This window comes from Oncorhynchus kisutch, unplaced genomic scaffold (genome assembly GCF_002021735.2).
Source record: "Oncorhynchus kisutch isolate 150728-3 unplaced genomic scaffold, Okis_V2 scaffold1097, whole genome shotgun sequence".
Classification (NCBI taxonomy): Eukaryota; Metazoa; Chordata; class Actinopteri; order Salmoniformes; family Salmonidae; genus Oncorhynchus; species Oncorhynchus kisutch.
The window spans coordinates 39,186-62,121 of record NW_022263042.1 but is presented as its reverse complement, the minus strand read 5'-3'; the positions used below and the strand labels follow the sequence as shown (position 1 = coordinate 62,121).

At 43.9% G+C, this 22,936-nt stretch overlaps 2 protein-coding genes across 3 annotated transcripts; both read right to left on the bottom strand.

The window, feature by feature from the left end:
* Positions 1-2,323: 2,323 nt before the first annotated feature.
* On the bottom strand, positions 2,324-22,146 carry LOC116364484 (tripartite motif-containing protein 35). Its single transcript, XM_031817609.1, has 6 exons — positions 21,847-22,146; positions 4,924-5,019; positions 4,519-4,755; positions 4,312-4,326; positions 2,952-3,058; positions 2,324-2,516 (listed from the first exon to the last, which is right to left on the bottom strand). The coding sequence occupies exons 1-6, from the start codon at positions 22,099-22,101 to the stop codon at positions 2,324-2,326; spliced, it is 903 nt and encodes a 300-aa protein (XP_031673469.1). The 5' UTR covers positions 22,102-22,146.
* On the bottom strand, positions 10,120-19,309 carry LOC109877565 (zinc finger protein 501-like). 2 transcript variants are annotated; one of them, XM_031817611.1, is made up of 3 exons: positions 18,878-19,291; positions 18,560-18,829; positions 10,120-12,534 (listed from the first exon to the last, which is right to left on the bottom strand). In XM_031817611.1, the coding sequence occupies exons 1-3, from the start codon at positions 19,002-19,004 to the stop codon at positions 11,687-11,689; spliced, it is 1,245 nt and encodes a 414-aa protein (XP_031673471.1). In that variant the 5' UTR covers positions 19,005-19,291; the 3' UTR covers positions 10,120-11,686. The 2 variants fall into 2 exon arrangements, with proteins under 2 accessions (XP_031673471.1, XP_020325380.2); XM_020469791.2 differs by having other exon boundaries at positions 18,560-19,309.
* Positions 22,147-22,936: the final 790 nt, after the last annotated feature.

The following is a 22,936-nucleotide window of genomic DNA, read 5'->3' as shown; positions in this document are numbered from 1 at the left end:
GCGTGTCAAAGATCCGTGTAACCTTCTCAAACCTCCTGCTCTTCCTAGCAGCTTCCCCAGTGAAGAGTTCAGCTCCCCCTGGTGGGCAGTAGGAAGAATGACAACCAGCGTATCACAATACAACAGATGTATACTTGATTTTTCATATACTTTTTTTCCATTCTTTATTTTTGCTTCCATAGAAGCCCATAGGGACTGGTGTTGAACATTTGCTAGCAATACTTCAGTGCAAATGCCATCGCACGATTGTTGTTCAATGTGTCAATGTGTTTGTCCCTATCAAGTATACAACTTTTTTTTTAAATACAAAAGTGATTGACTATGATAAACACTTTATCTACCTCCCCAATGCAAAATAGTTTAAAAACGTCAACATATATTTTGTGGAAAAAATATGTTTGTCTGTTTCTTAAACGACGCAGCATACTCAGGGAAACGATTCCCTCTCATTGAAGCCACGGAAAGTCAAGGCCGACAGCGGTACTGCAGGCGTTGTTAGCAGAAAACAGGATCCCTCATTATAGGATGGGAAATGGCAACCCAGCCCCCCATTTTGGTTTTTAAATGGAATACAATCATAGTACCAATAATTGCTTCTATACACCAGATGATGTCCGACTATTTTAAAATCATACTGGCAACTGCAGTACCCCGGTCGGCCTTCAACTTCAGTTTGTCAGAGAAGGGCAGCACTGAGCTAGCCTGCAAAGTCAATTCCTGGAGTAGCTCAAACTGAGCGTGTCATGCGCTATTGACTCGTCCTATCGGAATGAATGGAGTACACGTGATCGATGGTTTTGTCCATTCTTTATACCGCCAGTGGCCATTGGCCTTGGATTGTTGACAAAATGACAGAGCATCGCAGATGACTGGTCCATTCGACCATTGGGGCGCCTCCCTCACTGATTTCGCCGGTCACTTGACGGGCCATAGCCGATATTGGCAGTACAGTACAGCGCTTCTCAAACATTCTGTATCAGTGACTGGCGAGACACGGTCCTTGTCTTTTTTACCAGCTCATGTTTAAAACTAATACAAAAAACACAACTGGAGATCAGTGGAGGCTGTCATGGACTCGTCTGAAGGAACTGATTGAAATAATGTATGGTGTTTTGTGGCCAACAACTAAAGGGTTAAATATTTGTTTCCAACTTTTTTGTCTTCTGAGCTTCTGAGCTTCTATATCCTAGATACAGTGCATTCGGTAATTATTCAGACCCCTTGACTCTTTCCACATTTTGTTACCTTACAGCTCTATTCCAAAATTGATTAAATCTGTTGTTTTCCCCCTCATTCAATCAATACAACATATACCCCCATAAAGACAAATGGCCGAAAGCAGGTTTTTAGAAATTTTACTAATTTATAAAATACAATAAAACTGAAATATCACATCTACATAAGTATTCAGACCCTTTACTCAGTACTTTGTTGAAGCACCTTTGGCAGCAATTACACCTTGAGTCTTCTTGGGTATGACGTTACAAGCTTGGCACACCTGTATTTGGAAAGTTGCTCCCATTTTTCTCTGCAGATCCTCTCAAGCTCTGTCAGGTTGGATAGGGAGCGTTGCTGCACAGCTATTTTCAGGTCTCTACAGAGATGTTCGATCTGGTTAAAGTCTGGGCTCTTCTGGGCCATTCAAGGACATTCAGACTTGTCCTGAAGCCACTCCTGCGTTGCCTTGGCTGTGTGCCTAGTGTCGTTGTCCTGTTGGAAGGTGGACCTTCGCCGCAGTCTGAGGTCCTGAGCGCTCTGGAGCAGGTTTTCATCAAGGATCTCTCTGTACTTTCCTCTGGCACCTTTTCTTAAACATCCTGACTAGTCTCCCAGTCTCTGGAAACACATCCTGACTAGTCTCCCAGTCCCTGGAAAACACATCCTGACGAGTCCCAGTCCCTGCCCCTGGAAACACATCCTGACTAGTCCCAGTCCCTGCCTCTGGAACACATCCTGACGAGTCCCAGTCCCTGCCCCTGGAAACACATCCTGACGAGTCCCAGTCCCTGGAAACACATCCTGACGAGTCCCAGTCCCTGCCCCTGGAAACACATCCTGACGAGTCCCAGTCCCTGCCCCTAGAAACACATCCTGACGAGTCCCAGTCCCTGCCGCTGGAAAATCCCCACAGCATGATGCTGCCACCTCCATGCTTCACGTAGGGGTGGTGTCAGGTTTCCTCCAGACGTGACGCTTGACCTTCAGGCCAAAGAGTTTCAATCTTGGTTTCATCAGACCAGAGAATATCGTGTCTCATGGTCTGAGTNAGGGGGGGAGATAGGGGACACACCACTCCGTCCCTCCCCCGACTCACTGTAAGGGGTTATGCTGAAAGGGAGGGGGTGGTGGGAGGAAGAGGGGGCAGGGGGGAGATAGGGACACACCACTCCGTCCCTCCCCCAGACTCACTGTAAGGGGTTATGCTGAAAGGGAGGGGTTGGGGAAGAGGGGCATGGGGGGAGTAGAGCGGACACACCACTCCGTCCCTCCTCCCAGACTCCCTGTAAGGGGTTATGCTGAAAGGAGGGTTGGGGGAGAGGGGGGCAGGGGGGAGATAGGGGACACACCACTCCGTCCTCCTCCAGACTCACTGTAAGGGTTATGCTGAAAGGGAGTGGTTGGGGAAGAGGGGGGCAGATAGGGGACACAGCACTCCGTCCCTCCCCCCAGACTCACTGTAAGGGGTATGCTGAAAGGGAGTGGTTGGGGAGAGGGGGGCAGGGGGGGAGATAGGGGACACACCACTCCGTCCTCCCCCCAGACTCAGTAAGGGGTTATGCGAAGGGAGGGGTTGGGGAAGAGGGGGCAGGGGGGGAGATAGGGGACACACCACTCCGTCCCTCCCCCCAGACTCACTGTAAGGGGTTATGCTGAAAGGGAGTGGTTGGGGGAAGAGGGGGGCAGGGGGGGAGATAGGGGACACACCACTCCGTCCCTCCCCCCAGACTCACTGTAAGGGGTTATACTGAAAGGGAGGGGTTGGGGGAAGAGGGGGGCAGGGGGGAGATAGGGAACACACCACTCCGTCCCTCCCCCCAGACTCACTGTAAGGGTTATGCTGAAAGGGAGGGGTTGGGGGAAGAGGGGGGAGGGGGGAGATAGGGGACAAACCACTCGTCCCTCCCCCCAGACTCACTGTAAGGGGTTATGTGCAGCATGTCGTCCAGACGGCGTAACGGAGGTTGGTCAGGTGTTAGAACACGTCTATCAGAGACCACATACCTCCTGGGCTCCCCATGACTCTGCCACGTCCCTACAAACACACATACTCTATTCTGTTACAGGGCTCAGTGTGTGTCTGTGTGTGTCTGTGTCTGATTTGTGCCAAAAAGAAAACAAAAAGAGAAGCACAGAGCGAGAGAGAGAGAGAAACAGAGAGAGAGAGAGAGGAGAGAGAAAAACAGAGAGAGAGAGAGAAACAGGGGAGAGAGAGAAAACAGAGGAGAGAGAAACAGGGAGAGAGAGAAACAGAGAGAGAGAAACAGAGAGAGAGAGAGAGAAAAAGAGAGAGAAACAGAGAGAGAGAGAGAAACAGAGAGAGAGAGAAACAGAGAGAGAGAAACAGAGAAGAGAAACAGAGAGAGAGAGAGAAACAGAGAGAGAGAGAAACAGAGAGAGAGAGAGAAACAGGGAGAGAGAGAAACAGAGAGAGAGAGAAACAGGAGAGAGAGGACAGAGGGAGGAGAGACAGAGAGAGAGAGAGAGAGAAACAGAGAGGAGAGAAACAGAGAGAGAGAGAAAACAGAGAGAGAGAAACAGAGAGAGAGAGAGAAAAGGGAGAGAGAAAAACAGAGAGAGAGAGAAACAGGGAGAGAGAGAGACAAAGGAGAGAGAGAGAGACAGAGAGAGAGAGAGGAGAGAAAACAGAGAGAGAGAGGAACAGAGAGAGAGAGAAACAGGGAGAGAGAGACAGAGGGAGAGAGACAGAGAGAGAGAGAGAGAGAAACAGAGAGAGAGAGAGAGAAACAGAGAGAGAGAGAAACTGAGATAAGAGATAGAAAACAGAGAGAGATAGGAAACAGAGAGAGATAGAAACAGGGGACGAGAGCGGACAGACGGAGAGAGACAGAGGAAGAGAGAGGAGAGAGAGAGAGAAGAGACAGAGAGAGAGACAGAGGGATGGAGGGGGAGAGACAGAGGGAGGGAGAGAAGAGGGAGAGAGCGACAGAGGGAGAGACAGAGAGAGGGAGAGAGAGAGAGGGGAGGAGAGAGACAGAGAGAGAGAGAGACAGAGAGTAGAGGGGAGAGAGACAGAGAGAGAGAGAGAGAGAGAGACAGAGAGAGAGAGAGAGAGAGAGTGCATACTCTTACTGTCTCCTGGTAATTCTGGAAGACAAAGCAATGTCTTATCACATTATGCCAATGCACAGTATGCCATTCACGCACCGCACGCACACACGCACGCACACACGCACGCACACACGCACGCACCCACGCACGCCACACAAGCACACACACACGCACGCACGCACACACGCACACACACGCACGCACACACGCACACACGCACGCACACACCTGCAGAAAGGCGATGTCATCCCTGTCTTCCTTCATCTCTTCCTCGATCTCTCGGATGGTTTTAGCCAGCAGCTTCATCTCTTTTCCCACTCTCTCTCTCTTTTCCTTCATCACTCTATTCCTCTCCTCCTCTTCCTCCCTCAGCCTGGCTAGTCTGGCCTCCTCCTCCTCTCTCAGGAACTGGTGCAGCTTCTCAAACTCCTCCTTTATCTGTCTCTCTGTCTGCTGGGCATGGCTCTGGGGGAGGGAGGGAGGAACGGAGTGGGGAGGCAGGGAGGCAGGGAGCACAGATGTGATAACTTTGTGACAGCTGATTTGTGACAACTCATGTAAAAAGGGCTTTATAAATACATTGATTGTTTAATTGTGATTGATTCATTGACAGACAGACAATGCAAGTCGTACCTGGTTGTGTTGGGAGGCGTGTTCAAAGATCCGTGTAACCTTCTCAAACCTCCTGCTCTTCCCTAGCAGCTTCCCCAGTGAAGAGTTCAGCTCCCCCTGGTGGGCAGTAGGAAGAATGACAACCAGCGTATCACAATACAACAGATGTATACTTGATTTTTCATATACTTTTTTTCCATTCTTTATTTTTGCTTCCATAGAAGCCCATAGGGACTGGTGTTGAACATTTGCTAGCAATACTTCAGTGCAAATGCATCGCACGATTGTTGTTCAATGTGTCAATGTGTTTGTCCCTATCCAAGTATACAACTTTTTTTTTTAAATACAAAAGTGATTGACTATGATAAACACTTTATCTACCTCCCCAATGCAAAATAGTTTAAAAACGTCAACATATATTTTGTGGAAAAAATATGTTTGTATGTTTCTTAAACGACGCAGCATACTCAGGGGAAAACGATTCCCTCTCATTGAAGCCACGGAAAGTCAAGGCCGACAGCGGTACTGCAGGCGTTGTTAGCAGAAAACAGGATCCCTCATTATAGGAATGGGGAAATGGCAACCCACCCCCCATTTTGGTTTTTAAATGGAATACAATCATAGTACCAATAATTGCTTCTAATACACCAGATGTATGTCCGACTATTTTAAAATCATACTGGCAACCTGCAGTACCCCGGTCGGCCTTCAACTTCAGTTTGTCAGAGAGGGCAGCACTGAGCTAGCCTGCAAAGTCAATTCCTGGAGTAGCTCAAACTGAGCGTGTCATGCGCTATTGACTCGTCCTATAGGAATGAATGGAGTCACGTGATCGATGGTTTTGTCCATTCTTTATACAGCCATTGGCCCATGCTGGATTGTTGACAAAATGACAGAGCATCGCAGATGACTGTTCCATTCGACCATTGGGGCGCCTCCCTCACTGATTTCGCCCGGTCACTTGACGGGCCATAGCCGATATTGGCAGTACAGTACAGCGCTTCTCAAACATTTCTGTATCAGTGACTGGCGAGACACGGTCCTTGTCTTTTTTAACCAGCTCATGTTTAAAACTAATACAAAAAACACAACTGGAGATCAGTGGAGGCTGTCATGGGACTCGTCTGAAGGTAACTGATTGAAATAATGTATGGGTGTTTTGTGGCCAACAACTAAAGGGGTTAAATATTTGTTTCCAACTTTTTTGTCTTCTGAGCTTCTGAGCTTCTATATCCTAGATACAGTGCATTCGGTAAGTATTCAGACCCCTTGACTCTTTCCACATTTTGTTACCTTACAGCCTTATTCCAAAATTGATTAAATCTTTTTTTCCCCCTCATCAATCAATACACAATACCCCATAAAGACAAAGCAGAAACAGGTTTTTAGAAATGTTTACTAATTTATAAAATACAATAAAAACTGAAATATCACATCTACATAAGTATTCAGACCCTTTACTCAGTACTTGTTGAAGCACCTTTGGCAGCAATTACAACCTTGAGTCTTCTTGGGTATGACGTTACAAGCTTGGCACACCTGTATTTGGAAAGTTGCTCCCATTTTTCTCTGCAGATCCTCTCAAGCTCTGTCAGGTTGGATAGGGAGCGTTGCTGCACAGCTATTTTCAGGTCTCTACAGAGATGTTCGATCTGGTTAAAGTCTGGGCTCTTCTGGGCCATTCAAGGACATTCAGACTTGTCCTGAAGCCACTCCTGCGTTGCCTTGGCTGTGTGCCTAGTGTCGTTGTCCTGTTGGAAGGTGGACCTTCGCCGCAGTCTGAGGTCCTGAGCGCTCTGGAGCAGGTTTTCATCAAGGATCTCTCTGTACTTTCCTCTGGCACCTTTTCTTAAACATCCTGACTAGTCTCCCAGTCTCTGGAAACACATCCTGACTAGTCTCCCAGTCCCTGGAAACACATCCTGACGAGTCCCAGTCCCTGCCCCTGGAAACACATCCTGACTAGTCCCAGTCCCTGCCTCTGGAAACACATCCTGACGAGTCCCAGTCCCTGCCCCTGGAAACACATCCTGACGAGTCCCAGTCCCTGGAAACACATCCTGACGAGTCCCAGTCCCTGCCCCTGGAAACACATCCTGACGAGTCCCAGTCCCTGCCCCTAGAAACACATCCTGACGAGTCCCAGTCCCTGCCGCTGGAAAAATATCCCCACAGCATGATGCTGCCACCTCCATGCTTCACCGTAGGGGTGGTGTCAGGTTTCCTCCAGACGTGACGCTTGACATTCAGGCCAAAGAGTTCAATCTTGGTTTCATCAGACCAGAGAATATCGTGTCTCATGGTCTGAGTCATTAGGTGCCTTAATTTCGAGTCTCATAGCAAAGGGTCTCAATACTTATGGAAATAAGGTATCTTTTTATTTTACATTTGCAAACATTTCTAAGAACCTGTTTTCACTTTTTCATTATGGGGCATTGTGTGTTGATTGCTGAGAATTTGTATTTATTTAATCCATTTTAGAAGAAGACTGTAACGTAACAAAATGTGTAAAAAGTCAAGGGGTCTGAATACGTTCTGAATGACAGACACGTCAAAACCTTATGACTTTTTATTTTACTGTCTGTTTAAGCCATTTATGAATGTGTTATTCAATGTGTTTCTGTATAGTAGTAAAGGACATACTCAATATTCTATCAAAATAAAACTGTAAATATATATAACTACAGGGTCCTAACACTCTAAATCAAATAGCTAAATGATCCATGGTATGACCATCTTAACACCATTCCATTTGTTAGTTTAGTAGAACCCCAGGGCCCCGGGCCATGCAAAACGAACTCCCCACCGCCAAGCTCTGCTTTCCGGCTATGGAGTGGCTGCCCAGAGGCGGAACTGGAGAATTTAAATAAATGTGCCGTCCATCAAATGGTGTGGTACTTCACTTGCATTGAGAAGCAAAATAACAGTTGTTGCCTAGGTTACGCAGATTGTTTTTACCCAATGCAAAACTCAAGTGGGGAGTTACATGCAGCCAGATCTGCAACTTCCACTAGGGACGGGGGGGCATGTCCCCCTCACATTCAGAAATGGCATGTTTTTTCCCCCCCCAGTTTTATCATTGGAATGTGATACAAAAGACGTTGACAGTGTGCTTTGGGACCATGCGGACACCTCCAAGCGGTTGGGAAGGCTGTTTGGAGAGTTTATATGACAAAAGAGCAAACCAAAGAAAGTTATGTCAATTACACTTCTAAAACCAAAGAGTTGTGTCAATTACACTTCTAAAACCAAAGAGTTGTGTCAATTACACTTCTAAACCAAAGAGTTGTGTCAATTACACTTCTAAAACCAAAGAGTTGTGTCAATTACACTTCTAAAACCAAAGAGTTGTGTCAATTACACTTCTAAAACCAAAGAGTTGTGTCAATTACACTTCTAAAACCAAAGAGTTGTGTCAATTACACTTCTAAAACCAACGAGTTGTGTCAATTACACTTCTAAAACCAAAGAGTTGTGTCAATTACACTTCTAAAACCAAAGAGTTGTGTCAATTACACTTCTAAAACCAAGAGTTGTGTCAATTACACTTCTAAAACCAAAGAGTTGTGTCAATTACACTTCTAAAACCAAGAGTTGTGTCAATTACACTTCTAAAACCAAAGAGTTGTGTCAATTACACTTCTAAAACCAAAGAGTTGTGTCAATTACACTTCTAAAACCAACGAGTTGTGTCAATTACACTTCTAAAACCAAAGAGAGTTGTGTCAATTACACTTCTAAAACCAAAGAAAGTTGTGTCAATTACACTTCTAAAACCAAAGAGTTGTGTCAATTACACTTCTAAAACCAAAAAGAGTTATGTCAATTACACTTCTAAAACCAAAGAGAGTTGTGTCAATTACACTTCTAAAACCAAAGAAAGTTGTGTCAATTACACTTCTAAAACCAAAGAGTTGTGTCAATTACACTTCTAAAACCAAAGAGTTGTGTCAATTACACTTCTAAAACCAAAGAGTTATGTCAATTACACTTCTAAAACCAAAGAGAGTTATGTCAATTACACTTCTAAAACCAAAGAGAGTTGTGTCAATTACACTTCTAAAACCAAAGAGAGTTATGTCAATTACACTTCTAAAACCAAAGAGAGTTATGTCAATTACACTTCTAAAACCAAAGAGAGTTATGTCAATTACACTTCTAAAACCAAAGAGAGTTGTGTCAATTACACTTCTAAAACCAAAGAGAGTTATGTCAATTACACTTCTAAAACCAAAGAGAGTTATGTCAATTACACTTCTAAAACCAAAGAGAGTTATGTCAATTACACTTCTAAAACCAAAGAGAGTTGTGTCAATTACACTTCTAAAACCAAAGAGTTGTGTCAATTACACTTCTAAAACCAAAGAGTTGTGTCAATTACACTTCTAAAACCAAAAAGAGTTATGTCAATTACACTTCTAAAACCAAAGAGAGTTGTGTCAATTACACTTCTAAAACCAAAGAGTTGTGTCAATTACACTTCTAAAACCAAAGAGAGTTGTGTCAATTACACTTCTAAAACCAAAGAGAGTTATGTCAATTACACTTCTAAAACCAAAGAGTTGTGTCAATTACACTTCTAAAACCAAAGAGTTGTGTCAATTACACTTCTAAAACCAAAGAGTTGTGTCAATTACACTTCTAAAACCAAAAAGAGTTATGTCAATTACACTTCTAAAACCAAAGAGAGTTGTGTCAATTACACTTCTAAAACCAAAGAGTTGTGTCAATTACACTTCTAAAACCAAAGAGAGTTGTGTCAATTACACTTCTAAAACCAAAGAGTTGTGTCAATTACACTTCTAAAACCAAAGAGTTGTGTCAATTACACTTCTAAAACCAAAGAGTTGTGTCAATTACACTTCTAAAACCAAAAAGAGTTATGTCAATTACACTTCTAAAACCAAAGAGAGTTGTGTCAATTACACTTCTAAAACCAAAGAGTTGTGTCAATTACACTTCTAAAACCAAAGAGTTGTGTCAATTACACTTCTAAAACCAAAGAGTTGTGTCAATTACACTTCTAAAACCAAAGAGTTGTGTCAATTACACTTCTAAAACCAAAGAGTTATGTCAATTACACTTCTAAAACCAAAGAGTTGTGTCAATTACACTTCTAAAACCAAAGAGTTATGTCAATTACACTTCTAAAACCAAAGGTGTGCCCTTGCATACAGCGACCCTCAGCAGCATTTTCATACAAGCAAGACACAGACAGGCAGTCTAAATAGTCATTTAATGTTCTGTTATCAGCATCATTACAAGACACAGACAGGCAGTCTAAATAGTCATTTAATGTTCTGTTATCAGCATCATTACAAGCAGTCAAAATAGTAGTGTTCTTTTTCAGCATCTCTGGCTAAAATCTGGCAGCATAACTATAAAGATTACATCATCACAAATGTAAACATGTGGTTAAAACGCAGATCATTTTGCCCCAATAATATCCTTGCAGACAGAAAAGGTTGTAGCCTTCTGCTACTGTAATATCCTTAGTTACAACAGCCAGAGAAGGTTGTAGCCTTCTGCTACTGTAATATCCTTAGTTACAACAGTCAGAGAAGGTTGTATCCTTCTGCTACTGTATTATCCTTAGTTACAACAGCCAGAGAAGGTTGTAGCCTTCTGCTACTGTAATATCCTTATCTACAACAGTCAGAGAAGGTTGTAGCCTTCTGCTACTGTAATATCCTTAGTTACAACAGCCAGAGAAGGTTGTAGCCTTCTGCTACTGTAATATCCTTAGCTACAACAGTCAGAGAAGGTTGTAGCCTTCTGCTACTGTAATATCCTTAGTTACAACAGCCAGAGAAGGTTGTAGCCTTCTGCTACTGCAATATCCTTAGTTACAACAGCCAGAGAAGGTTGTAGCCTTCTGCTACTGCAATATCCTTAGTTACAACAGTCAGAGAAGGTTGTAGCCTTCTGCTACTGCAATATCTTTAGTTACAACAGCCAGAGAAGGTTGTAGCCTTCTGCTACTGCAATATCCTTAGTTACAACAGCCAGAGAAGGTTGTAGCCTTCTGCTACTGCAATATCCTTAGTTACAACAGCCAGAGAAGGTTGTAGCCTTCTGCTACTGCAATATCCTTAGTTACAACAGCCAGAGAAGGTTGTAGCCTTCTGCTACTGTATTATCCTTAGTTACAACAGACAGGGAAGGTTGTAGCCTTCTGCTACTGCAATATCCTTAGTTACAACAGCCAGAGAAGGTTGTAGCCATCTGCTACAGAAATATCCTTAGTTACAACAGTCAGAGAAGGTTGTAGCCATCTGCTACAGAAATATCCTTAGTTACAACAGCCAGAGAAGGTTGTAGCCTTCTGCTACTGTAATCTATATTTCCTGTCTTACTGATGACAGTCTATATTGGCTGTCTTACTGATGACAGTCTATATTGGCTGTCTTACTGATGACAGTCGGAGCCCGTCTCTATGCTGATGCCGCGTTTTACTTTGAATGGGAAAATTGGCCAGCACAACTTGGTAGGGGGGGTCGGCCGTTGCCCAGTGAAGGTTCTACTGCACTGACCAGCCAAAGGCTCATTAGTGTAACTGAGAAATTGCACAAAAATATATATGAACAGGTCCATAGGCTGCAGGCCATGTCACCTTTTTCATTTTTGTATTTAATATATATATTTTTGAAATACATGTGTGTGAATTTTAACCACTCAACTAAAAAATTTGTCCAGCCCATCTGGCATTTGCCAGAATTACCAGGTGGCGACTTCGCCCCTGGTTTCTATCCTTAATGTGTTATTTCATGCTCTTTCAGGTTCCCTAACTGACTAAAAGTCTCTCCGCACTGGGAGCCTTCTCCTCCTGTGTGTGTATGGTCTCCTCCTGTGTGTGTATGGTCTCCTCCTGTGTGTGTATCGTCTCCTCCTGTGTGTGTATGGTCTCATGCTTTTTTAGGTTCCCTAACCGGGTAAATGTCTTTTCACACTGAGAGCAGTGGTAGCTCTTTTTTTCTGTGTGTGTTCTCTCGTGATATTTAAAGCCCCCTAACTGGGTAAAAGTCTTTCCACACAGGGAGCATTGGTACGGCTTTTCTCCCGTGTGTGTCCTCTCGTGTGTTTTCAGGTTCCATAACCAGGTAAAACCCTTTCCACACTGGGAGCATTGGAAAGACTTCTCTCCTGTGTGTATTCTCTCATGCTCTTTCAGATGCGATGACTGGTTAAATTTCTTTTCGCAATGGGAGCATTGGAAAGGCTTTTCTCCTGTGTGGGTCCTCTCGTGCTCTTTCAGCTTGGATAACCATTTAAAACTCTTTCCGCACTGGGAGCAGTGGTTTGTCTTCTCTCCCTGTGTGAGAATTCTGTCGTTCTTTTTCAGGTTCCCTAACTGGGTAAATGTCGTTCCATTCTGAGAGCAGTGGTAGGTATTTTTTTCTCTGTGTGTCCGCTCATGATATTGAAAGCCCCCTAACTGGGTAAAAGTCTTGCCACAAATGGCACATTGGTAAGGCTTTTCTCCAGTGTGTGTTCTCTCGTGCTCTTTCAGCTTTGATAACCAGGTAAAAGTCTTTCCACAGTGGGAGCAGTGGTGTGGTCTCACTGGTTTGGGTGTCTCTGGGTCCCCTGAGGGACTCTTCCCACTGTCAGAGGGAAAGTCTGGCCTCTCTCCTGCCAAAGACAAACAGAGTATTTGGTTAAACAGAAATGAAACCTCCACATGATTAAACTGTCTTCCTATGAGGTTTAATCTAGACTCGATCCCAAACGGTACATTTGGATCCTGGATGCTGATTGGTTGATAGCTGTTAGTTAAATCACAATAATCCACAGGTAATGCCTGTTAAAGGGATATTTAGGGAATTTTCACAATATCTACTTCCCCAGAGTCAGATGAACTCATGGATACCATGTGTATGTCTATGCGTGCAGTTTGACGGCAGTGGCTAACTAGCCGTAGCGCAATTGCTAACTAGCGTTAGCATGATCACTGGAAGTCTATAGTATCTGCTAACATGCTAGCAGAAACTACCTGTAACTTCCTTCATACTTGACACAGAGACATAACATGGTATTCACCAGTTCATAGGGAAGTAGATGAAGGGCCTCGTTGCATCTCTTCAATAGTTCCATTTGAATCCTCCCTACGTATCCACTGTCCCACAGCCCAGCCTGGCAATTCAGAAACTCTCCATTTTTACCCCATGCTTCTTGCCTAACATGTGGTTTGTAACAGAGGGGAATTGTATAAACCTTGCCACCTGTAAGACCCAATCAAATCATTTGGTTTGTAACAGAGGGGAATTGTATAAACCTTGCCACCTGTAAGACCCAATCAAATCATTTGGTTTGTAACAGAGGGGAATTGTATAAACCTTGCCACCTGTAAGACCCAATCAAATCATTTGGTTTGTAACAGAGGGGAATTGTATAAACCTTGCCACCTGTAAGACCCAATCAAATCATTTGGTTTGTAACAGAGGGGAATTGTATAAACCTTGCCACCTGTAAGACCCAATCAAATCATTTGGTTTGTAACAGAGGGGAATTGTATAAACCTTGCCACCTGTAAGACCCAATCAAATCATTTGGTTTGTAACAGAGGGGAATTGTATAAGCCTTGCCACCTGTAAGACCCAATCAAATCATTTGGTTTGTAACAGAGGGGAATTGTATAAACCTTGCCACCTGTAAGACCCAATCAAATCATTTGGTTTGTAACAGAGGGGAATTGTATAAACCTTGCCACCTGTAAGACCCAATCAAATCATTTGGTTTGTAACAGAGGGGAATTGTATAAACCTTGCCACCTGTAAGACCCAATCAAATCATTTGGTTTGTAACAGAGGGGAATTGTATAAACCTTGCCACCTGTAAGACCCAATCAAATCATTTGGTTTGTAACAGAGGGGAATTGTATAAACCTTGCCACCTGTAAGACCCAATCAAATCATTTGGTTTGTAACAGAGGGGAATTGTATAAACCTTGCCACCTGTAAGACCCAATCAAATCATTTGGTTTGTAACAGAGGGGAATTGTATAAACCTTGCCACCTGTAAGACCCAATCAAATCATTTGGTTTGTAACAGAGGGGAATTGTATAAACCTTGCCACCTGTAAGACCCAATCAAATCATTTGGTTTGTAACAGAGGGGAATTGTATAAACCTTGCCACCTGTGTGACCCAATCAAATCATTTGGTTTGTAACAGAGGGGAATTGTATAAACCTTGCCACCTGTATAAACCTTGACCCAATCAAATGGTAGGAAATCAACTAAATGTATTGATCATGGTAGGAAATCAACTAAATGTATTGATCATCGTAGGAAATCAACTAAATGTATTGACAGATTTGTACCTTGCCAGCTTGTGGATTTGAACTTGCAACCTTCTGGTTTCTAGTCCAACGCTCTAATCACTAGGCTACGCTGCCGTGCAGTAGACTAACACGGTCTACTGCACAATTCCCCAGCCCAGGTTGGAAACATCCATTTTAAATTAGTTGACTATCTTCTATTATATTTATTCTTGCAAAATCCTGTTTCTCTCTCATTTAATTGTATACTGTTGTTGCTCTGTCCAGAGATAAACCTGTAACGAAGCGTCTCATTGCCGGTGGAGGCCGTCAGTTAACCCACTGTTCCTAGACCATCAGTTAACCCACTGTTCCTAGACCGTCAGTTAACCCACTGTTCCTAGACCGTCAGTTAACCCACTGTTCCTAGACCGTCAGTTAACCCACTGTTCCTAGACCGTCAGTTAACCCACTGTTCCTAGACCGTCAGTTAACCCACTGTTCCTAGACCGTCAGTTAACCCACTGTTCCTAGACCGTCAGTTAACCCACTGTTCCTAGACCGTCAGTTAACCCACTGTTCCTAGACCGTCAGTTAACCCACTGTTCCTAGACCGTCAGTTAACCCACTGTTCCTAGACCAGTTAACCCACTGTTCCTAGACCAGTTAACCCACTGTTCCTAGACCAGTTAACCCACTGTTCCTAGACCAGTTAACCCACTGTTCCTAGACCAGTTAACCCACTGTTCCTAGACCGTCAGTTAACCCACTGTTCCTAGACCGTCAGTTAACCCACTGTTCCTAGACCGTCAGTTAACCCACTGTTCCTAGACCGTCAGTTAACCCACTGTTCCTAGACTGTCAGTTAACCCACTGTTCCTAGACTGTCAGTTAACCCACTGTTCCTAGACTGTCAGTTAACCCACTGTTCCTAGACCAGTTAACCCACTGTTCCTAGACCAGTTAACCCACTGTTCCTAGACCAGTTAACCCACTGTTCCTGGGCCGTCATTGTAAATACGAATTTGTTCTTAACTAACTTGCCTAGTTAAATAAAGGTTAAAAAAAATATATATGTAGTGGGACATTGAGCAGTATAATGAAATAAAGGTTAAATAAATAATAAATAACACTGTTTACCCCACATTCATCATGTGTATAACAAATAAACAAAGGTGAACTTGATGCAACTGTGTCAGCTTTAGTTGGCTAGCTAGCAAGGGAAAAGAAAATTAGGAGCAGAAAATAACCCCAAAGCTACTGTAACATCTGGTGGTGGATATTAGAATGCAAGAGCAGAAAATAACCCCAAAGCTACTGTAACATCTGGTGGTGGATATTAGAATGCAGGAGCAGAAAATAACCCCAAAGCTACTGTAACATCTGGTGGTGGATATTAGAATGCAGGAGCAGAAAATAACCCCAAAGCTACTGTAACATCTGGTGGTGGATATTAGAATGCAGGAGCAGAAAATAACCCCAAAGCTACTGTAACATCTGGTGGTGGATATTAGAATGCAGGAGCAGAAAATAACCCCAAAGCTACTGTAACATCTGGTGGTGGATATTAGAATGCAGGAGCAGAAAATAACCCCAAAGCTACTGTAACATCTGGTGGTGGATATTAGAATGCAGGAGCAGAAAATAACCCCAAAGCTACTGTAACATCTGGTGGTGGATATTAGAATGCAGGAGCAGAAAATAACCCCAAAGCTACTGTAACATCTGGTGGTGGATATTAGAATGCAGGAGCAGAAAATAACCCCAAAGCTACTGTAACATCTGGTGGTGGATATTAGAATGCAGGAGCAGAAAATAACCCCAAAGCTACTGTAACATCTGGTGGTGGATATTAGAATGCAGGAGCAGAAAATAACCCCAAAGCTACTGTAACATCTGGTGGTGGATATTAGAATGCAAGAGCAGAAAATAACCCCAAAGCTACTGTAACATCTGGTGGTGGATATTAGAATGCAGGAGCAGAAAATAACCCCAAAGCTACTGTAACATCTGGTGGTGGATATTAGAATGCAGGAGCAGAAAATAACCCCAAAGCTACTGTAACATCTGGTGGTGGATATTAGAATGCAGGAGCAGAAAATAACCCCAAAGCTACTGTAACATCTGGTGGTGGATATTAGAATGCAGGAGCAGAAAATAACCCCAAAGCTACTGTAACATCTGGTGGTGGATATGGTGGTGGATATTTGATGTTATGGGGCTATTTTGCTTCCACTGGTCCTGGGTCCTTTGTGAAGGTCAACGGCATCATATCCTGGTACTTCACATATTACCAGGACATTTTAGCCAAAAACCTTGTTGCCACTGCCACTGACCTCTGACACTGACCTCTGACCTCTGACACTGACACTTGGCTGCAAGTGGATCTTCCAGCAAAGACAATAACCCCGAGCACACATCAAAATGTGTAAATAAATGTATAATTGGCCTCAAAAACCTAAAATGTTTCAATCCACCTCTATGACCTGAAACCTATTGAAAAGCTGTGGTTTGAATTGAAAAGGCAAAGCCCATAAGTGACAAAACGATTTCAAAGATCTAGAAGGATTCTGTATGGAGGAATAGTCCAAGATCCCTTCCAACAACACTTTTTAGAAACACATTTTAGAAAAAGGCTCAGTGCCATTATTCTCTCAATGTAAGGTATTGAAAGGTAATGAAAACAGAGGTGTCCATAATTTTGACCTGTAACTTTTTGAAAATAAAATGACAATATAAATGTTATTTGCCACATGCACCAAATACAACAGGTGTATTAGACCTTACATTGAAATGCTTACTTACAAGACCTCAACAACAATGCAGTTTTAAGAAAATACCAACAACAAAAAAAGTAAGAGATAAGAAAAACAAATAATTAAAGAGCCGCAGTAAATAACTATAGCGGGGCGAAATACAGGGGGTACCAGTACAGAGTCAATGTGGAGGCTATATACAGGGGGTACCGGTACAGAGTCAATGTGTCAATGTGGAAGCTATATACAGGGTATTACGGTACAGAGTCCATGTGGAGGCTATATACAGGGTATTATGGTACAGAGTCAATGTGGAGGCTATATACAGGGTATTACGGTACAGAGTTAATGTGGAGGCTATATACAGGGTATTACGGTACAGAGTCAATGTGGAGGCTATATACAGGGTATTACGGTAGAGTCAATGTGGAGGCTATATACAGGGTATTACGGTACAGAGTCAATGTGGAGGCTATATACAGGTGGTACCAGTACAGAGTCAATGTGGAGGCTATATACAGGGGGTACCGGTACAGAGTCAATGTGGAGGCTATATACAGGGGGTACCGGTACAGAGTCAATGTGTCAATGTGGAAGCTATATACAGGGTATTACGGTACAGAGTCCATGTGGAGGCTATATACAGGGTATTATGGTACAGAGTCAATGTGGAGGCTATATACAGGGTATTACGGTACAGAGTTAATGTGGAGGCTATATACAGGGTATTACGGTACAGAGTCAATGTGGAGGCTATATACAGGGTATTACGGTACAGAGTCAATGTGGAGGCTATATACAGGGTATTACGGTACAGAGTCAATGTGGAGGCTATATACAGGGTATTACGGTACAGAGTCAATGTGGAGGCTATATACAGGGTATTACGGTACAGAGTCAATGTGGAGGCAATATACAGGGTATTACGGTACAGAGTCAATGTGCGGGGGCACGGGTGTTGAGGTAGTTGAGGTAATATGTACATGTAGGTAAAGTGACTATGCATAGATAATAACAGAGAGTAGCAGCCGTGTAGAAGAGGGAGTGGGGGGGCTGGGCAATGCAAATAGTCTGGGTAGCCATTTGATTAGATGTTCAGGAGTCTTATGGCTTGGGGGTAGAAGCTGTTTAGAAGCCTCTTGGACCTAGACTTGGCACTCCGGTACATACTACCTTTAAGAAATATAATTTGTCCCTTTTTTGAGCTGTCCGTGTCTCCATTTTAAAGTAGTCCATTTTCTTCTTTACGATTGGCTGATCCCTCCTGATGACCCGGTTGGACGTGACTATAGGAGGACGGGCTCATTGTAATGGCTGGAATGGAACCGGAGTTGAACGTGGTTTCTATATGTTAAATACCATTCCATTTATTCCATTCCAGCCATTACAATGAGCCTGTCCTCCTATAGCTCATCCCACCAGCCCCCTCTGGTGTACAGTAAGTGTAAATTTAGCATTTGGTTAATTATCTTGATGTGATATGAAAGTAGAGGGATTTATGTTTCTAGAACTGTACCGCAATTGAGAACTGATTCACGTTTAGACTGAGTTTCTGGCTGTTTTGGCTGCAAGAGCCAATTCGCCTTTAAACAGAACATTACAGACTCCTTTAGTTCATTATTATCACCCCACTAGTTACTTACCGGTGTTCATCAGATCTCCAGTTTTTCCCTCCTCATTTTCCAATGTGACAGTAACCTCCCCCTGCTCCTTCACTCCAAAAACGACATCCGCCTCTTCCTCCTCTTCCTCTCTGAGCGCTCCTGTATCTCCTTTCATTGTGACGTCCTCCTCTTCCTCTCTGAGCGCTCCTGTATCTCCTTTCACTGTGACGTCCTCCTCTTCCTCTCTGAGCGCTCCTGTATCTCCTTTCACTGTGACGTCCTCCTCTTCCTCTCTGAGCGCTCCTGTATCTCCTTTCACTGTGACGTCCTCCTCTTCCTCTCTGAGCGCTCCTGTATCTCCTTTCACTGTGACGTCCTCCTCTTCCTCCTCTTCTTTCACGACAATATTAAGCCACAGCCCCTGTTTCTCCGTCCAGCAGACCTCCTGTCCTTTGGCACTGGGGGAGTTGTTAAGTGAGCTCATGGTCGGGGATGTTAGCTAGCTAGTTAGTTAGCATAAACAACTAGCCTAGTGCTAACTTAACCAGCTAGCGAGATGACTAACAACGTAAATATGAAATTAAACGGGGTAACTAGTAGATACGTCAGACGTGTGCTTTAAACACAGCAACTTCCCATTCACCGAAACCGTCTAACGAGCTGCAATGTTCCGGCTATAATGGCTAACAAGCTAAGAAGGTGGCTGACGAGCTTCTTCTTCTTCTTCGGGAGGTTTATCTGCGGGTGGCAGTCAAGGGGTAATGATGCATTACCGCCACCTACTGTACTGGAGTGTGGGCCAGAGACCGGGAGAAATTAAATCCTGTCGGTCTTTTAAAAAATAAAATGAAGATTGGAGACTTCATATAATTATCTTCTACTTAGTATGCTCTTTAAACAGTGGTTTAGTGACAGCTTTTTTTGTTGTTGCCAGTGCACAAAAAATAATAATAAATGGTGTCATCATTTCTTAGACACATTGACTTTCTAGGGAGTTTTTCCTAGCTACCGTGGATTAAAAGAAAGAAAAACGGTGATTTTCAAAACCTGAAACGGGTCACCAGGAACATCATTGTATTTGAATATCACTGTTTGGAAACAATAGAGATGTTTTACTTCATTTTTTTTTCTTTCTGCAAAATGTAGAAATGTGCTGTTTTCACATGTAGACACTGGTAGTGTGCTGGAAGGAGATTTGGTTTGATTCGACTTTTTGAGGTAATGAAAATGAAGATATAGAACGTTCAACATACAGGAAGTGTCGCAGTGTGATGATGTGTTTTGCTTCACACCTTTTGAAAGTTCTTGACAACTTGATTGATGACCTGCAAAACGTTTTGGGACTGTTCCAACACATCCCAAAATAGGCCCCCGCACTGGCCCATTTTAAAGGGCCCCCACACTAGCCCATTTTAAAGGGCCCCCACACTAGCCCATTTTAAAAGGCCCCCATACTAGCCCATTTTAAAGGGCCCCCACACTGGCCTATTTAAAAGGGCCCCCACACTGGCCCATTTTAAAGGGCCCCCACACTGGCCCATTTTAAGGGCCCCCACACTGTCCCATTTTAAAGGGCCCCCACACTGTCCCATTTTAAAGGGCCCCCACACTAGCCCATTTTAAAGGGCCCCCACACTAGCCCATTTTAAAGGGCCCCCACAGAGTCCCATTTTAAAGGGCCCCCACACTGGCCCATTTTAAAGGGCCCCCACACTGGCCCATTTTTTTCCTTGAGGCCTTTTTTGTGAATTCCCCAGTATTACCCAGATAATAACATTGCTAAAAAAACAAGTGACACCAGCCCACTGGGCTAAAAGTGGGCAAGCCCATCTGTCATTTGCCTGAAATGCCAGCTGGCCAGTCCACCCCTGCTTGTGTGTGTGTGTGTGTGTGTGTGTGTGTGTGTGTGTGTGTGCATGCGTGCGTGTGTGTGTGTGTGTGTGGCCTCATAGACTAGGTCATGTTACTCTACGCGTCAGTTAAGTGTTAAACCACATGGAGACTGGAACCGAAATAACACTTCATGAGCCAAACACGTACAAATGTAGGATCTTAATGTCATAACTCTTCTGTTGCTGAGAATTTTCCTGCACCACATGAAATACACGTGAGCTTCGTGATTTACATCAATTCACTGAAACCCTGCAGTGACTCATGGTTAAATGAACAGTATCACACTTCATGTAGCCTCATATTAGCCAGCTAATAGCCTAACCAGCGATCAAGCAACATTATGGACTGAACGTTCAAATCCTGTTGCAGGATTATTTTACTGTGACAAAACTGGTCAAATTACGATGCTACATCTGTATGTATGTGGCATGGCAACAACAACAGAGTGGATTGCAAAACAATCCGTGCAAACCACACACACTATCCATGTGGCATGGCAACAACAACAGAGTGGATTGCAAAACAATCCGTGCCAACCACACACACTATCCATGTGGCATGGCAACAACAACAGAGTGGATTGCAAAACAATCCGTGCAAACCACACACACTATCCATGTGGCATGGCAACAACAACAGAGTGGATTGCAAAACAATCAGTGCAAACCACACACACTATCCATGTGGCATGGCAACAACAACAGAGTGGATTGCAAAACAATCCGTGCAAACCACACACACTATCCATGTGGCATGGCAACAACAACAGAGTGGATTGCAAAACAATCCGTGCAAACCACACACACTATCCATGTGGCATGGCAACAACAACAGAGTGGATTGCAAAACAATCAGTGCAAACCACACACACTATCCATGTGGCATGGCAACAACAACAGAGTGGATTGCAAAACAATCCGTGCAAACCACACACACTATCCATGTGGCATGGCAACAACAACAGAGTGGATTGCAAAACAATCCGTGCAAACCACACACACTATCCATGTGGCATGGCAACAACAACAGAGTGGATTGCAAAACAATCAGTGCAAACCACACACACTATCTTATGTAACTGCACAGGTACACCACAGCAAATAAAAGTATCTGCAAATGGCAGATACTCGATGAACAGATATTTAAATGCAAAGTAGGGGTGTAGGTAGCTTGTAGACATGTCTGTCTGTCTGTCTGTCTGTCTGTATGTATGTATGTATGTATGTATGTATGTATGTATGTATGTATGTATGTATGTGTGTGTGCTTGTCTGTCTGTGTGCCTGCCTGTCTGTATATATGTATGTATGTATGTATGTATGTATGTATGTATGTATGTATGTGTGCTTGTCTGTCTGTGTGCCTGCCTGTCTGTCTGCCCGTCTGTCTGTCTGCGTGCCTGCCTGCCTGTCCATCTGTCCGTCCGTCTCTTACCTTACAGTCAGGTACAGCCTCCGTTATGGGGTAGACTCTGTGCCCCTCGTGGGTCTCAGTGAGTCCACACTGACTGCACACTGGCTCCAGGTCATCCACACAGAACAAGGTAAACGTCTCTCCATGCTCCCGGCACAGCTCTGGATCTCCAGGGGGAAGGACGAGGCCCTCTGCCCCAGGGAGAAGGGCCTTGAGCGGGGTGGAACCCCCTGAGAGGGACCCTAATGCTCGAGCTTCTAGTCTGAGAGCCTCCATGGATTATTTTTCTGAGCAAGAGTGCAAGAAGGTAGAAAGAGAGGAACGAAAAGGGGAGGAGAGAAAGAGAGAGGGAGGGAGGGAAAGAGAGGGAGAGAGAGATATATATACATATATATATATATATATATATAGAGAGAGAGTGAAAGAGGGAGACAGCTGTGAGAGAGAGCGGGAGGGAGAGGGAGAAGAGGGGAGGGAGGGAAAGAGAGATATATACAGTATATATATATATATATATAGAAAGGGAGAGAGAGAGAGAGAGTGAAAGAGGGAGACAGCTGTGAGAGAGAGCGGGAGGGAGAGGGAGAAGAGGGAGGGAGAGACTGAAGGAGGGAGGGAGAGACTGAAGGAGGGAGGGAGAAAGGACATGAGAAGAGGGAAAGAGAGCGAGAGGGGGGAGGGAAGGGAAAGCGTAGAGAGACCGAGAGACAGAGAGAGACAGGGGGGGTATATTGGCATTTTGTGTTCATGTGTGTGCGTATGCATGTGTTTGTGTGTGCATAGGTGCGTGTGTGTGTGTGAGAGTGGGTGTGTATGTGTGTGTTTGTATGTGTGTTTGAGTGTGTGTGTCTTTATCAGTACCTGTGTGATAACTCCATGAACTGAATGCTAGATTAATGTGTGATAACTCCATGAACTGAATGCTAGATGAATGTGTGATAACTCCATGAACTGAATGCTAGATGAATGTGTGATAACTCCATGAACTGAATGCTAGATGAATGTGTGATAACTCCATGAACTGAATGCTAGATGAATGTGTGATAACTCCATGAACTGAATGCTAGATGAATGTGTGATAACTCCATGAACTGAATGCTAGATGAATGTG

Excerpts from the sequence above, each read along its gene's own strand:
- LOC109877565 (XM_020469791.2), bottom strand. The coding sequence starts at position 19,004 with ATGAGCTCACTTAACAACTCCCCCAGTGCCAAAGGACAGGAGGTCTGC. Across the intron at positions 12,535-18,559 it reads TGGAGATCTGATGAACACCG|GAGAGAGGCCAGACTTTCCC; the intron begins GTAAGTAACTAG and ends TGTCTTTGGCAG.
- LOC116364484 (XM_031817609.1), bottom strand. The coding sequence starts at position 22,101 with ATGGAGGCTCTCAGACTAGAAGCTCGAGCATTAGGGTCCCTCTCAGGG. Across the intron at positions 5,020-21,846 it reads AGGCTGTACCTGACTGTAAG|GGGGAGCTGAACTCTTCACT; the intron begins GTAAGAGACGGA and ends ACTGCCCACCAG. Across the intron at positions 2,517-2,951 it reads TTTCAGTATAACCCCTTACA|CATAACCCCTTACAGGGAGT; the intron begins GTGAGTCTGGGG and ends CCCTCCTTTCAG.